General features: G+C 41.4%; 3 protein-coding genes across 6 annotated transcripts in view; 2 read left to right on the top strand and 1 right to left on the bottom strand.

Annotated features, from left to right (window-relative positions):
• The window catches only part of cep170aa (centrosomal protein 170Aa), a 35788-nt gene extending 25727 nt beyond the window's left edge, over positions 1-10061 (top strand). The window contains exons 12-21 of one of the 2 annotated variants that reach the window (XM_061790069.1): positions 244-333; positions 1037-1154; positions 1546-3078; positions 4372-4663; positions 4771-4981; positions 5780-5947; positions 6023-6111; positions 6194-6287; positions 6386-6437; positions 7647-10061. In XM_061790069.1, coding sequence (XP_061646053.1) covers positions 244-333; positions 1037-1154; positions 1546-3078; positions 4372-4663; positions 4771-4981; positions 5780-5947; positions 6023-6111; positions 6194-6287; positions 6386-6437; positions 7647-7936 — 2937 coding nt within the window. In that variant the 3' untranslated portion in view covers positions 7937-10061. Of the gene's footprint in view, positions 1-243; positions 334-1036; positions 1155-1545; positions 3079-4371; positions 4664-4749; positions 4982-5779; positions 5948-6022; positions 6112-6193; positions 6288-6385; positions 6438-7646 lie in introns of both variants that reach the window. The other variant, XM_061790067.1, reaches the window with a different exon arrangement.
• A 1245-nt stretch (positions 10062-11306) lies between these two features.
• On the bottom strand, positions 11307-13035 carry hint1 (histidine triad nucleotide binding protein 1). Its single transcript, XM_061790082.1, has 3 exons — positions 12877-13035; positions 11645-11749; positions 11307-11556 (listed from the first exon to the last, which is right to left on the bottom strand). The coding sequence occupies exons 1-3, from the start codon at positions 12985-12987 to the stop codon at positions 11392-11394; spliced, it is 381 nt and encodes a 126-aa protein (XP_061646066.1). The 5' UTR covers positions 12988-13035; the 3' UTR covers positions 11307-11391.
• On the top strand, positions 12996-15298 carry lyrm7 (LYR motif containing 7). 3 transcript variants are annotated; one of them, XM_061790084.1, is made up of 5 exons: positions 13000-13151; positions 13246-13318; positions 14697-14767; positions 14870-14951; positions 15020-15298. In XM_061790084.1, exons 1-5 carry the CDS (start codon positions 13134-13136, stop codon positions 15088-15090), a joined length of 315 nt encoding a protein of 104 aa, XP_061646068.1. In that variant the 5' UTR covers positions 13000-13133; the 3' UTR covers positions 15091-15298. The 3 variants fall into 3 exon arrangements, with proteins under 3 accessions (XP_061646067.1, XP_061646068.1, XP_061646069.1); XM_061790083.1 differs by having other exon boundaries at positions 12996-13151; positions 14870-15298; XM_061790085.1 differs by having other exon boundaries at positions 13017-13151; positions 13229-13318; positions 14870-15298.
• The last annotated feature ends 338 nt before the right edge of the window (positions 15299-15636 follow it).

Below are 15636 nucleotides of genomic sequence, written 5' to 3'. Positions count from 1 at the left end.
CTAATTGGAACGTAGCTCCTGCACCGTTTTGTGATCAGTTGGTTTGACGTCTCCCCGTTGCCATGGCGCCAGCTACCTCTTAACTAAGCTGCTTTATTTATTTATTTTTTTGCCACTCAATAGACTTACATAATGACATTATTAGTGTTTATATGGGATACCGTTCGGTCTGCTGAGCAATTACGTGATTTGATTGGTTTGCATTGTAAGCAAGTGACGTGCGTTGGGTGCTCGTTTTTGCAGGTGTTTGGGCTGCAGCAGAACCAGGCCTCCTCCATATCAGACCTCCAAGGGGAGGAAAGAGGAAAGGAAACAGGGGAGGCGGGAAAAAGGGTAATAATTGAATGCTTGGTTTTGATTGACACTGTCAATTTGTCAGCAGCGTATACTGTATTTAACTCTGTTTATTATTGTGGTGTACAAGTGCAGACCGTTTCTCACCGTCACACCTCACTGCAAGCTAAATGATGATCTTTTTCATGCAGATTGTTTTGACGCAGCTCTCGTTACTCGAACTCATTAGGAGTGTTCTCGGGTCAGAGAGATCAAAGAGTCATAGTGGAGTCTCGAAATGTGAGTCTCGGTCACACCCACGGCTGGGCGACTCTCCTCTCCTCCCAGTCCATGAGAGGAGACGTGCCCTCCCTGAGAGTGACCTAGATCCCGCTGAAGACATTTTGCCCTGCAGGCAATTGCATTGAAAAAGAAAGGGGGTAGTGTGCAAGGGTATCACCAAGTCTTTTCTGCTATTTAGATGTTTGGTTTTTTTTCTCTCCAAGGAGAATGACAAGCCATTTCATAGTTTTCTTTCTTGTACCCCAGAGCTGAAGTTTGTTTATCACAATTTGACAAGATTGAGTGTTGTCTACATAGGAACTGGGATTCGTGTTCCATTTTAGGTTGGCAGACAGATCTCCCACTAGATGCTTTCCTATGATCGCATACTACATCATACGCGAAGGCTAACGCCATTCACCATCCGCGCTGAAGTATTTGCTGCCTCTCTGCATTCTCACTTGAATATTCCTCTCTTTAGGCTCCTCCGACAGACTCCACCTGGGTCTCCCAGTGGGCAAGTTTGGCTGCCAACCACACCCGGACCGATCCGGAAGGCTCTGGGGCAGAGACCGGCGTCTTCCGGGACAAAGAAAGAGGTACACGCGCGTACACGGTCACCTCGCGCCACAAGTGGGGGACTCGAGTCACATGACTTGACTCGGGTCTGACTCAAGACACCAATTTCAGGAATTGGGAAGTGTATGGAAGACTCGACTTGACATTGACTTGGTATAACTTGACAAATCTCGCCTGTTTTCTATTGTAGTTTGACGTCGCTTCCGTCCTGCAGCAGCGGGCGTTATGGCGGCCCCTTCGATTGATGAAATGTTCTGTCTACTTTTTATTTCACAAATGCAATATTAATCACAGTACCATGTGTTGAGCAGTGCTGGCACAAACAACGTATTCTTGCATTTAAAAAAAAAAAAAAAAAGGTTTTAGTTCCCTTTTAAATGACTAAACTAGTACTCCATTTAACCCTTTCAGGAGGTGATGCCTTGAAGTCCAGCGCGGCCTTCAGCCGAGGCGAATCCTCGTCAAGTCTGGCTGACCGCAAGCGCAGGACCCTCCCGCCTCTCCCCGTGGACGACCCCCGCAACAAACCCAGCAGCGCCAAACCTCAGACGCCGCGGTCCGAGATCGGAGAAAAGCAGGATACGGAAGCCCAGGAGAAAGAGAACAAGGGGGACGGCGAATCCCCACCGCCTCCCACGGAGAACGGGGACATGAACGACAAAGGCAAACCGAGCGCCTCCTCCTCTCCGAGCAAGGCTGCCGTGCGGCGCTCCGGCAGCGCTGAGCGCAGGAAAAGGTCTGAGAAAAGGAAGGACGAGGAAGAAGAGGGCGGTGACAAGTCCGGGAAGCCTCTGGTGCGCCAAGGCAGCTTCACCATCGAGAAGCCCAGCGGCAGCGTCGCCACGGAACTCATCCCACGCATCAACAGAGGTGGCGCTGGAACCCGCGAACGCAGCGACTCGGTGGGAAGCATGGACACGGCTACGCTCCTGAAGGACACCGAAGCCGTCATGGCCTTCCTAGAGGCCAAACTGAGGGATGAAAACAAGCTTGAGCCCAAAACCGCTAAAACCAGCAGCAGTATCAGCAGTCAGGTGTCGGGCTACAACTGCCACCCTCGGACGGACTCCATCTCCCCGGAGTCGGACGTGGACACGGCCAGCACCGCCAGTCACGTGGCCGGCGAGGCCGACGGGAAGGCCGGCAGCGTGCAGAAGCGACGCTCCCTCAGCAGCATGCACCGGGAGAAGAGCAACATGAGCGCGGCCTCCAAGTCCAGCGTCTCCGCCAGCGCGCGTGACCGCTTGGAGAGGAAGGCCAAAAGCAGAACGGCGGAAGTGACGAGTCGGACAGAAGCGCGCCGCTCGGTTCAGCCGTCTTCTTCCAGAGCACGCCAAGCGTCCCTCGATCTCACGGACGACGACCAGACTTCTTCCTTCCCCATTTCGGACATCCTCTCATCAGACCAGGAGACCTACTCTGGATACGGATTGGACGCCAAACGCGAGAGCAGGTCCGCCAAGAACACCGCGAGCGGGTCCTCCAAAAGCAGCCGTACGCTCCAGGCCGCTACGTCGTCCTCCCTGAGCAAGCAGGCCGGGCTGCCTAAGCCGCGGCCCACCCGAGCCTCTCTCCTACGCCGAGCCCGACTCGGGGACACCTCTGACACGGATCTGGCCGACGCGGACCGAGTCTCTGTGGCGTCTGAGGTGTCCACCACCAGCTCCACCTCCAAACCGCCGTCCGGTCGGGCGGGATTGTCGCGTCTGGACATGCTGGCGCAGCCGCGCCGCAACCGGGTGGGCTCCATCTCGGCACGCAGCGACTCGGAGTGCATGGCGGCGCGGACGCCGCGCCTTTCGGCCGAGACGGCTCTGCGTCTGGGCTTGCGCTCGTCCACGCCCGCCGAGAACAAGCTGACCCCCAGGATGAGGGCCAACAGCGTGTCCAAGCTGAACGAAGCCAGAACCAAGACCGCTACGACCGGGTACTGCTCTCCCACAGGTGAACAAACACAACACACGACAAAAACAGACTATTGATGTGCAGGCCATTTGTCTGCTGTCGTTCACAAATTGTGTTGTGACAATCTTTCCGCTGGTTTTCATCGTCCAGAGGGCTCTCATTCAGAGCCTGGCGGCGCTGATGCAGATGAAGAACTTGTTGGTACTGTATTGGCACTGTAGAATCTGCTTAAGAGTGTGTGCGTGCGTGTGCACATGTGTCAAGGCCTGGGTCGCATCCACAGAAAAACAGCCTTTCTGAAGACGTAAAAGAATACTAGTGAGAAGTGATACATTCAAAGGCCACTTCAATAGGTACAGATCCATAAATATAAAAGTATTGAAAACCTTGATGTAGGTACCAGTGTTCTTGCTGGAGGTTACCCTATTTAGGTATACAAAGGAGAGTCCAAATATTAGAAAAAGTTTTAATTTTTTTTTTTTTTAAATCTTGCTGTCTGCTTGCTTGTTTTTTTCCCTCACATTTGTCTCTATTTTGTATTTTTCTGATCATGTTTGTATTTTTTAAATTTCATTGTTTTATGTTTATTTTTGAGTTTATGTAAACTTTTTTTGTTTTCGTTAAATCTTGTCTGCGTTTTGTCCATTTCTTTCTCTATTTTTTTTTTCCTTTGTAAGTTTTTCACCAATATTTTAGTACTCATATTTTATATTATTTGCCTAACATTTGAGTTCCTTTTCATGTGGTTTTTGCATTTTTAGTCGAATACTTTTGCATTTGGTTTTTACGTCACTGCAAACGACAGGCACAATAGAGTGTGTAGGTGTACCTAATGAAGTGTCCGGATGCTGACCCAGGTCTGGCATTGTGTTGCAGTGAATTCTCCCTTAAGTCCATCAAGTAAAACTGTGATGAAGTGCCAAATGCTCTGCTTGCGCTTTAGCCACTTCAACATTTAAGTAAAAATAGCAATTGGGTTTGGAATATGACTTCATATTTAAGACAGCCATGACTGGCCAGTGGCCACAGAGCGTTGTGTTGTCTCATCACGGTGCAGGCAGCTTCATGAATAAAACAATTTCTGTTGCTGGTTTTTTTTTTTTTTTTTTACATTGAATAACTCTTTGCTTCACTGAGCAGTCCCTATTACAACCCCATTTTCTTTTTCCAAAAGAAAAACAATACATACTGAAGTGGAATGTATTTGTCTGTTACACATCTCCTACAGATGTGTATGTAACAGACTCATTTATTAACTTCACGAATAACACTTGTTTATAGGTGATAAAATGCCGCGAGTGAGACTAAAGCATCGTGTTTCCGCCTTCCCAGTGTCCAGCAGCAACAGGTGGCGACGCCTGCCGCCCGAGTACGCGTCCACCTCGGAGGAAGAGTTCGGCTCCGTCCGCAACGCTTCCAAGCACGGAGGACGACCCCACACGCGGCCGCATCACCTCGTGCCGGCCCGCGGTTCGAGACCCGGCGCCGCTGCGACCCCGGGCTCAGCCTCGGGATCTGGATCGAGCGAACTGCCTGTCGTGGGCGCAGCGGTGCTGAAACACCGCATGAAGGAGCAAGACGAATACATCAAAGACTGGACGGCGCACAGCGAGGAGATAGCCAGGTATCGATCCGTTCTAAAAAACGATCTTACGTCAACGCCGCATGTGTCCGATGATGTTCTAAATCACCTTATCTGATGGTTACCAGGTTATTCCCATGTGTGCGCAGGATCAGCCAGGACCTGGCTAAGGACCTGGCTACGTTGGCGCGCGAGATCCACGACGTGGCCGGCAAGATCGACTCGGTCAGCTCATCCGACACGGCGCCGAGCACCGCCGCCAGCACGGCCGCCACCACGCCGGGCTCGGCCATCGACACCCGCGAAGAGGTAGGTCCGGCTCGGCCCACGCGGCCGGACTTGCAGGAGAGCATGAGACAGGTGCCCGATTTGATCCTCTTCTCGCTTTGAATGGTGTGCTGTGCTTCATCCATCACATCACATCACACCTCACATTAAAAAAAAACTTTCAACCTTTGCTGCACCTCCTTTCTCACAAGTTGTTATTGTTGCTATCGTGTTTAACAACCCTAAAAGTAGCAGCTAACAACATCTACTGTTTTTTGTGAATGTATTGTCTAATATGTCTATTTTTGTGTATTTCTTCTGATATTTGCATATTGTTTTACTGTTTTTGATCATTCATATTTTTTGTCTAAAACTCAGTTTTTTGTCTTAGTTGTGTATTTTTTTTCATAATTTTCATTTAATATCTTTTTTTTTAATTGAACATTTATCTTTCACCAAATGTTTTGGTTTCTATTTTTGTACTTGTTTTCTTTTCTATTTTTCATGTACTATTTTTGTATTTTCCTAAAATTTGTGTATGCCTAATTTTCTTTTATTTCCATTTTTTTCCCCCTGAAGTTTATGCTTTTTCGATTTGTTTTCTGTGTAATATTTGTATTTTCTGTCATACGTTTAACCTATTTTTTTTCTTTTTCATCTAATTGATGTAATCATTTTTTTAATATTAATTATTTGTTTTCCATTTTTGTAATCTTTTTTAATATTTTGATTCTGTTTTATTTTCTGTCTTACTTGTTGTTTGTCTAATATTTTGTGCCTTTCTTTTTCATATTTAATGATTTTCCCTCACATTTTTGTACTTGTGTAATATTTTAGTCTTTTTTAATATAAATTCTACTTTGTTTGACGACTTGTTGTTCGCGTCCTCAGCTGGTGGATCGTGTGTTTGACGAGAGCCTGAAATTCCGTAAGGTCCCACCCGTCATCGCCGCCGCCAAAACGCCGGAGATCAACGGCAAGCCTGTGGAGCTCCGCCCCCGCGCCCCCGACGGCCACGAGCCCCGGGCGCTCAGGAGACGCACTTGGAACCGAGAGGAGGTACGCGTGCGCGCGCGGGCGCCACCGTGAGGCAGACGTGGAATGTTGACGCTTTTCATGCTTCTGTCCATCCAGGCGGTGTTGGACAGCCTTCTGATCCATTCCATCTCTCAGCTCTCCACCAAGATCAGACATTCTGCCGACAAAACAGCGGGGAAAATCCGGTCATTATACTGTCATTATTATCAGAATTTGTTGAGGTAATTCAATAAGATCTCACACTGGTGTTGTGTTGTGGCTCACAAGGATATTGTTCAAGGATCAGGACAGGAACTGGGAGGACATTGAAAAGAAATCGAAGTCCGACAGCGATGTGCCGCTCTTGACGTCCTCCAACAAGGTAACTCAAGCGTCCCGAACTATTCTAAATCTCAGAAATTAGAAACGTACAATATATGAGGAAGCAACTGAGCATGTCGTTGCTGTTTGTTTGTGCAGGAGATCTCCTCCGTGCTACTTGAGCTCAGGAGAGTGGAGAAGCAGCTTGGAGGTAAAGAAGACACTGTTAACGCATTACACCTGCTACTTCCTGTTACGATGCGTACATTCAATGCACTCACTGGCCATAACATTATCTAATGGAAGCCAATACAAGAACATTCTGCCTTTTAATCAGATAATTAGAATGTCACTGGATGTTACAGTGCTTAACAAATGTTAAAAAAGTAGGAGTATCCAGCATCATTAAGTGCTTTAATTCAATTTCAGTGAGCTGTCAACTTTTTAATTTCCGTCTAATGTTGGGATCAAATGTTTGTGTGGTTTTCTATTTTTTTTTCTGAATATTTGTGTATATTTGTCTATTTTTTCATGTTTCCAGTGTTTGTAATTTGTGTCTAATGTGTGTATGTTTTCCCCCAATAATTATTGGTGTATTTCTTTTGCCAAAAAAAACCCTCTATATTTTGTAGTTTTTGTCCAATATTTTAGTTTTTTTCTGTTTCTGTATTTTTCCATCATTTTCTTTTATTTCTGACTTGTATTTTTGTGATTTTTCTTACCTTTTTTTCTTTTTGTTCTCATATTTTGATGTTTCTATTTTTTTTCTTTCTGTTTTTATATATATTTTTGTATCGTAATGCATGTATTGAAGAAAAAAACACCACCAAAAATAGAAAAACAGACCAAAATACAAAAATATGCACATTTTAGAAAAAAATGCAACAATATTAAGAGGAATAATTAAAATAAATTAGGAACAAATATAATAGATAAAACCGACAAACAAAATAAAAATAATGGATGCAAAATTCACGAATATATTTAACAAAATAGTAGAGAGAAAATGTTTAAATGAAAACAGTAAGAAAGTATTCTTACTGTTTTCATTTAAACATTTTCTGTAAAATGCAAAACTATACAAAGAAAAAAATCAGATGAAAGATACAAAATACGAGCTTATTTTTTTTATTAAAACAAATAAAACACGAAAACAATTTGACAAAAATACCTAAATATTGGGGGGGGGGGAAATGTTTTTTTTTTAAAAAGTAGTATTAGTATTATAAAAAACTACACAAATAGAAAAGAAAAACTGTTTGAAATTCAAAATGATAAAATGTGAAGCACTCACAGAAATTGACAAGAGTCCATATGAAGGAATTGTTTATAGTTGCTTGTTCAGGAAGTGTACCTAATATTGTGTCCTTCTACACCAGCACAAGCCAGCTCACACTCCTTGTCTGCGTGTGTGTCCTAGTGATTAATCTGATGCTGGACCCTGACGGGACGCTGGACGGCGTGGCCAGCCCCGTCTCGCTCACCAAGCCTCAGATCGGCAAAACGACCGCCCCGTCCGCTCCCAACTCCGCCGGACCGGGACCCCAGCGGCTCCCGGCCAATGACCCGCTGCCGGAGATCCTTCCGGGGTCCGGGGAACCCGCCAGGGTTCCGCCTGACATCTCCGTAGGTCTCGGCTTAGCGTCTGTCGGCGGTCTGCCTTTCAGCCGCATGCGCCCCAGCGGGAAGGAAGCCCTTGTACAGAAGTGAGACAAAACAATCTGCGTATCTTTCGTTCGCATCAGTTTCAATTGGCAATCAAAAAATGAAAGTAATTTTGTATTTTTGTAAAAAAAAATCATTTTTAGGCTCTTATCAAAAGTACAAACCGACCGGAGGACTGAATTTGATTTTAATATCTAATATAATTAATATTTAATTCGTCATTTGTACATGATCGAAAAGTCTGGTAACGAACATTAGTAAACGTTACCTTGTTAGCCGCCACAATACGTCCCGATCACGACCACGAACAATCAAATGATTCGTCAGCCTTATTATAGCAAGAACAAATATGTTAAATGTTATCGTAATCTGCTTCATGCCTTCCGTCAGAGATGTTAGTTCAATAGTAGAATTGCCTTATTTAAACGTTTACAGAAAATGAGAAAAAACATATATTCCTCAAATCCAGTTACTTCGATTCATACTTTGTGGATTATCATAATTTGGAGGACTGAGAATCTACACTGGCTTGAAGGAAATACAAACAACACAATTTTCAGCAAGGGAATTGTATTTTTGTTTTGTTATTGAGGCAGTAAGTTAAAAATGACGATGATGCTACGAGGACAACGATGCGCTTTCACGTTCAGCTAATGGAACTTTACTAATGCTTGTCACCTAAACCCGACAAATTAATATTAAAATAAAATTTGTGGTCAGTTTTTTTTTTCCTTTCATATCAATCTGGTCATACTATTGAAGTAAAAAAAATAAAATAAAAAATAAAAAACTTTTTGAGTTTGATTGCCAATTTGAAAATGGAACGAACGAATAATACACAGATTCCCAGTGGACCCACGAATGAACACGAGCGTTTCATCTAAATCTCCTCCTCCTGCTCCTGGTGTGTGGACCCGTCTTCTCTTAGGTCATGCCTTAAAAACATATCCACCCTCCAACAGGACCCCCCCCCCCCCCCCTGTACTTTTCAGACCAGCAGAATGCTCATTTTGTGACTTTCATTTTGCACTTCAGTATTAAAAACAGCTGCAGCCTTAATGTGACATTCAAAAACAGACTATACAGGAAATGGTCCCCTTATTTCACAACTCAACCGATGCAGTTTTATACACAGTACAATTGTTAACAGTCTATCCATTGAAGCTTTTTTTTTTTTTTTTTTTTTTGGGGGGGTCTTTTACTCACCCTAGGAGTTGGACCTCCAGTAGCATTTGAAGAACCGAGCCTTGTCTCCCTGCTAGTTATTGTGTTTGTAGAGCAGATTTACTGTAAAAATAACCACTTACCAAAGTTTTGTACCCAATGCGCATTTCAGCTCATTCTTCACTTTTGTCATTGCTGCCTTATGTTCGTTTGGCCTGTCGGATGCGGTGCCATTAGGTTTGTAGCAGCACTGAAATGTCCTATGATTTGCAATTGGGCTTTTTCTATTTCTATTTTGTGGGGGGTGGGGGGCAAAGTATTAACTTGCTCTTTTCTAATATTTGGATACCAATGTTGTTTTGTAGTCATTTAACAGTAATCTGTGTCAAATTGAGCTTTAAGAAGCTGCTGGATGTCTCCGTTCCACTCGCCTGCTCCGTCCATCCCTCCCTCCTAATTTCTGATTGTAACGTGGCTTCATCTTATGTATAAAATGTACATTTATGCATTCAGGGGGCAGGGTAAAGATCCCACAGCAGTTTTGTCCACATGGATCCACTTTAAGGTCTTAAACCACTCCCTGAATCCCCGCTCATCTTGCATAGTCTGATGTCGCGTACAAGTAATGAGAGGCTTTAGGACCCAGAGGTGTAAGCTGATGAGATGCTCTGCAGAAATTGAAGAAAAAAACTTTTTAATTTTTTTTTTTTATTATTTTGCACATTATTTTTATTATTATTTTGTTGTGTGTGTGTCTCAAGTTTTTACTTTTAAATTCCCTTTTTTTTTTTTATATATGAAGAAAAACATTTGACATTTGACGTGAATATTCGGTACCAGTAGGTTTTAATTTGATTTTTATTCTCCTTGTCTGGTGTTTTTGTTTTTTTGTAAAGAGAGAAGAAAGTTTTTATTTATTTTTTCGTTGAAAATATTGTGGATGTTTTATGTATTTTATATTTGTTCAAACTGCAATTTTAATGTCAATAAAAGAAAGAGCCATCCACTCTTTAGTGTTACACTTGATGACATATTGACTTTGGATTGTACTACAAAATACATAAAATGAGGAAAAAAATGGAAACTATACCAATATTTTAGACAAACTATATAAATACAATTTTAAAAATACACATTATGTTACTGTAGATGAAAAATAAATTTAACAAAAGAAAAAATCTAAACAACTTGGTACAATAAAAGATGACAAAGGGCTACAAAAAAGATATCACCAAAACATTAGACAAACAATGGAAAAAAACACAACATTGCAAAAACATTCAATGAATAATACACAAATATTCAAATGCACTCAGAAAAATCTAAAAGAATTTGACCCCTCCAAAAAAACCTGATAAAATAGAAAAGTATTACAAAAACGGAGTAAACGACACTGTGATTGCAACATCGATGACCAAGTGGTCAAGCGAGACTCCGCACCTCCTCTTTCGTCTATAACCGCATCATACAAGGAGCATGGATGTTTTGTCTTTGGTAGTTTGTCTTTTTTTAAATGTTTTTGTGACAGTGGCCCCTTGGAAAAGTTATTTCAGCCCTCTATGCGACCCGGAAAATGGATGGATGGATGGATATTCCACATATATTGAGGACTGGCAATAAAATGCTACCATACCATTGGGGGGAATCCCCAGAATAAAAGGTTAGACAAAAAAAATGAAAAATACACTCAACAACAACAAAAAAGACAAAATATAGATGACATAAATATGAAGAACTTAAAAAGAAAAGATGAAACAAATATTTAGGAAAGACAAAATTCCCCCAAAATATTGGATTCAATTTTTTTTTTTTTAAATCACAAAGATTTTTCAAAAATTAGACAAATCCACATGCACTAGATGAGAGAAGCCAAAAGACAACTGGGTACTGCACTTTGTGATGCTAAATACGGTAGTAGCGAATTCAAAAGTGAAATGGTAATACCAACCGTCTGAAATTGTGTCAATTCAACCTCACCCCTAATCCCAGTTTTCTGTTGTGCACACATGCCCTCTGCTGGCTGGGAGGTGCAATCTTAAACAGAAGCACATCAAACTACAACTGCAGAAACTTGCATTTCAACGCAATCTCTTTCAACGAGATTAAGCCTTGGTTGAGGTCAGAATGCTCTTAATAATTTACTTTGGAAACTGCTATATAAATCTAATTTATTATTACTGTACTTAGTTTAAGACAAGCGGTGAACCCCCCTTAGAACAATACATATTTGAAATAAAAAAAACAACACTCCTTGTGAGAGGATCACATTTTATTACCACTGTTGAACATCCACATTTAGTTTGACTTCATCCACAGGAAACAAGACGTGGCGGACCTCAGCCGGGGGGCCACTTCATGCCCCGGCCCCCCAGGACGTGGACGTGGATATGGTAGACCGACTGGCCGCCGTCGGGTCCGTCGTTGATGACGATCCTGTAGCCTTTGGCCAGGCCTGCCTGCTGGGCGCACTTCTTGGCCACAATCAGCAAGTGGCCCAGCAGCTGCCAGGGGGGGGGAAAGTCCAGGTGGTCAAACAACAACACAAGAAGCATTGTGTCAGATCATGTGCCATATAGAAGCCATCCTTACTGCAGCATCGCCGTCTTCCGCTTTAGACAGTTGGATGATTGGCTTCTTGGGGACCACCAGGATATGAGTCGGTGCTTGGGGGGAAATATCAGGGAAGGCAACACACTAAAACAGAAGAGAAATACACTAAGACATATACATATACACGATACATCTAGAAATAATTAAGAATGTTCAAGTACTACAAAAAATGTCTAACAATACCAAAACCTTAAGATAATTTTAAATATACAAATATACAAAACACAAACATAAATTACAAACTAATTTTAAAAAATGAAAATAATGCAATATATTAGCCAAAAAATGTGGAAAAATACACAAATATTTGAAAGAAATACTAAAATATTAGACAAAAATCTCATTTTAGATGAATATAAATTTTTAATACAAATATATATTATCCTCAAAATTCAAACATTTTAGTACAAAAATAAAATTAGTTTTAAAAAATGCTTTTTTTTTTTTAAAATGACAGAAAATTCACACACATTTGAAAAAAATAAGATAGAACATACTTTAGGAAACAAAAATCAAATAGATTTATTTTTTAAAGATATTTATTTGTAAATTACTCAAATATTAGAAATTACACAAATACGGTAAAACAAATTAGTAGATAATAAAACATTTATTTATTTTAAAACACCCAAATTTTAGAAATCATACACAACACGAACATTAGAAATTACTTGATGAAAACAAAAACAAAAAACAAGGAACAAATATTAGCGATACCTGTAGTAGGGGGGAAAAAAACACGAAAAATACAACAAAAAAAAGGTAAAATATGAGAAGATAGACCTTAAAAAAACCGAATACGAATCTGTTCGTAGCTGCCTTTGATCATCAAATTATATAATAATAATAATGCATGTCACTTATAGCGCTTTTTCAGGGCATTCAAGTATGTATGTATGTATATGTATATATATATATATAATTTTTTTCAGCCAGACCAAAGAAAAGCGATAACTAGCAGGATGTTTTATTGTTTTTTGTGTGATTCCTCTAAATCCAGATTTTGACATAAATCTGACATATGATTGGTATAATGTGTTACCGTATAACCCAATACTTTCACATTAGTCCATAATCAATCAGGCTGTGGTACACAGTGGAGACCTTCTGCGGAACTAGCCCGAAGCTAACATTAGCACTCACTTAGCTTTGATCTTTGCTGCAATAAAGTCACGTGAGAGCGCGTTCGAGCACACTAAATGAAGTTCTACCTGATCGTCCTCGTAGAATAGTTTTGCAGGGATTTCTTTGCGTATGATTTTGCCAAATATTGTGTCTCCGCCAGGTTGGGCCACCTGTGCTTTCGCAGTTTCATCAGCCATGTTGGCGCAGATGCACACTCGTCACTCGGCGGTGTCGCTTCACGGTGGAGCACGCTGAAATCTGATTGGCTGCTAGCAAACGTAATCACGTCTGCTCTGATTGGTGGATGACACATCCAAACCGGAAGTAAGCTCAAAAAGTCAACATGGGAACTCGCGTGAAGGTGAGCATCAAACCTTATAACAATAATAACACGAGTTTAAATTTTAGACTTCCGTTATTAGAAAAATAATGATGTAGTTTTTTTGTAAACGCAGGTTTTGAGCGTATTTAAATCGCTGCACAGAACAAGGATGGCTGTGTTCAAAGATGACGAGAGAGCACTGGCAGGTCAGATTGTTTGTTTACTTCGTACATTTGAAAAAACAGCTGGCAAAATCACTCACACCGTGTTTGTACTTAAGTAGAAGTACCCTATTTTCTTTTCCATTCAAAGCGCTCATATGGACGATTTAAAAAAAAAAAAAGCTAGTCTTGCCTCTGGATTTTATTCCATCAAAACAACGTGTTCGCATTGCTCTGCTAAGCTTGCGACTAACCAATGAAAAAATAAATTACGTAATAATGACAACTGAAAAAAATCCACCCATCCATGCATTCATTCATTTTCAACACCGCTTATCCTGTTCAGGGTCATGGGGTGCTGGAGCCTATCCCAGCTGACTTCGGGCGAAAGGCAGACACCACCGTGAACTGGTTGCCAATCAGTCGCAGGGCACATATAGACACAGGCAACCATTCACACTCACATTCACACCGTCACTGAGTGGGAACTAAACCCATGCTGCCCTAGAAGTCAGGCAAGTGTACCACTACACCATCAGTGACCCCAAAAAATACACCTCCCCCCAGAATAGACACAAAGTTGGAAATGTCCAAAATATTAGCGCCTGAGCTCCAGTGAAAGGAACTCTGAATGTTTAAGCATACCAAGAGATTTTGGACAGTCAAACCGTTTGGGGATTACCCCTTCCTGTTCCAACATGTCTGTGCACCAGTGCCCAAAGCAAGGTTCATAAAGACACGGATGAGAGAATTTGGTCTGGATGAACTTGACTTCCCTCCACAGTGTCCTGCCCTTAACACGATAGAACATCTATGGGTTGATTTTGAGTGGACAGTGAGCCAGGCCTGTCATCCAACATCAGTGCGTAACCTCACGAATATATACCTGGAAGAATGGGCAAAAATTCCCATTGACTCACTCCTAAACCTTGTTGTGAAAGCCTTCCCACAAGAGTTAAAGCTGTTACAGCTGCAAAGGGTAGCTATACATCATATTAAACCATATGGATTTAGAATGGGATATCACCTAAAGTCATATGTGAGTCAAGGGAGGTGAGCAAATACTTTGGCCAATATAGTGTATCTTGCTTCCCTGAATCCGTTGCGTCATCATTTTTAATGCTTTCTGGTTCACGTTACGCCATATATGTGCCCAAGATCTCAGTTAGTCAATCAAAATCTTTCTCTCTCAATTTCCATATTTTTTACGTCGTATCATCATCCACGGAGGTTGATAAAAGTAGTGAGCCTATATTGACAAAAATCAGTAGAAAGTACAGTGAAAAGTCTGCTTAAGTACAGTTATGAAGTATTTGTACTGCATTACTTTCCAGTTCCACTGCTGCATGACATGTTTTAAATTATGTGACGCAGTTGAAAAGCTCTATATTGTCCAATTCCGAAATTGTATTCTTTCGTACAGCTGCAAAATCGAAAATCAACGAGGAGTTCCGTAAAAATAAACATGAATCGTCAGAAGAAAACATTGAGAAGGTAAAGTGCTCACTGCTCGGTGTTGTATAAACCAAATGTGCAATTGCCACTTTGTTGGATGAAGTTTTGAGGCCAGTGAAAACTTGTGTTCTGTTGTTACAGATGATCAAAATGGGTTCAGATGTGGAAACAGTCCTACGAGAGGGCGTGGTTCAAATGGAGCACGTCGGCAACAAACGACTCCGTGAGTCGATGTTTCCGTTTTGTTTTTTTCTCCAGACAGCATTTTCTGTACATTTTTTTTTCTCGCAGTGCTTCGAGCAAGAGAAGGTCTTCTACTAGAGAATGTGCCGTATTGTGATCAGCCCAGGAAAAACTCATGACAGATCATCTGATGACATAAGAAGGAAAGAGACTCATGGCTAAAGACTTGTGATCATCCCGTCACGCATATTTCATTTAGATAAAATCTGCCAAACAAGATCATGGCTACTACGTGGATGAAGCTCTTTTTGAAGGAGACGTCGGCTGTGCTTTAAAGTTAATATCAAAGTTTCGTGTCTACTGTGTAATTAAATTATGTTAAATGTTTGTTTTGCATATTGATTTTTCTCTGCCTAAACATTCAACTCAGTGAACCTAACGGTTCCCACAGCTAAGCTGTGGACTAAAATTTTAGACCAAGAATATACGGAAATGTTGGAATAGACAAGTGGGGAAAAAAGAAAAATTGAAAATAATATAAATTGAAAAATTATCATAAAAAAATATGCATTTAAAAATACTCCAATATTAGACAGAATTACTACTATATTAGATGGTAAAATACAAATCAGGAAAAGAATACATATATATTTTCCCAAAAGTACACAGCCTTTAAAAATGACAAATTATTAGAAATTAGACAATAGGCAAAAATATTTACTATT

The sequence above is a fragment of the Phyllopteryx taeniolatus genome, chromosome 11 (genome assembly GCF_024500385.1).
Source record: "Phyllopteryx taeniolatus isolate TA_2022b chromosome 11, UOR_Ptae_1.2, whole genome shotgun sequence".
Lineage (NCBI taxonomy): Eukaryota > Metazoa > Chordata > Actinopteri > Syngnathiformes > Syngnathidae > Phyllopteryx > Phyllopteryx taeniolatus.
Note: the sequence above shows the minus strand (reverse complement) of the source record. Positions and strands in the feature narration are given on the sequence as shown.

Excerpts from the sequence above, each read along its gene's own strand:
- lyrm7 (XM_061790083.1), top strand. Across the intron at positions 13,319-14,696 it reads TGACGAGAGAGCACTGGCAG|CTGCAAAATCGAAAATCAAC; the intron begins GTCAGATTGTTT and ends TCTTTCGTACAG. Across the intron at positions 14,768-14,869 it reads CAGAAGAAAACATTGAGAAG|ATGATCAAAATGGGTTCAGA; the intron begins GTAAAGTGCTCA and ends CTGTTGTTACAG.
- hint1 (XM_061790082.1), bottom strand. The coding sequence starts at position 12,987 with ATGGCTGATGAAACTGCGAAAGCACAGGTGGCCCAACCTGGCGGAGAC. Across the intron at positions 11,750-12,876 it reads TATTCTACGAGGACGATCAG|TGTGTTGCCTTCCCTGATAT; the intron begins GTAGAACTTCAT and ends CTTCTGTTTTAG. Across the intron at positions 11,557-11,644 it reads CGGAAGACGGCGATGCTGCA|CTGCTGGGCCACTTGCTGAT; the intron begins GTAAGGATGGCT and ends CCCCCCTGGCAG.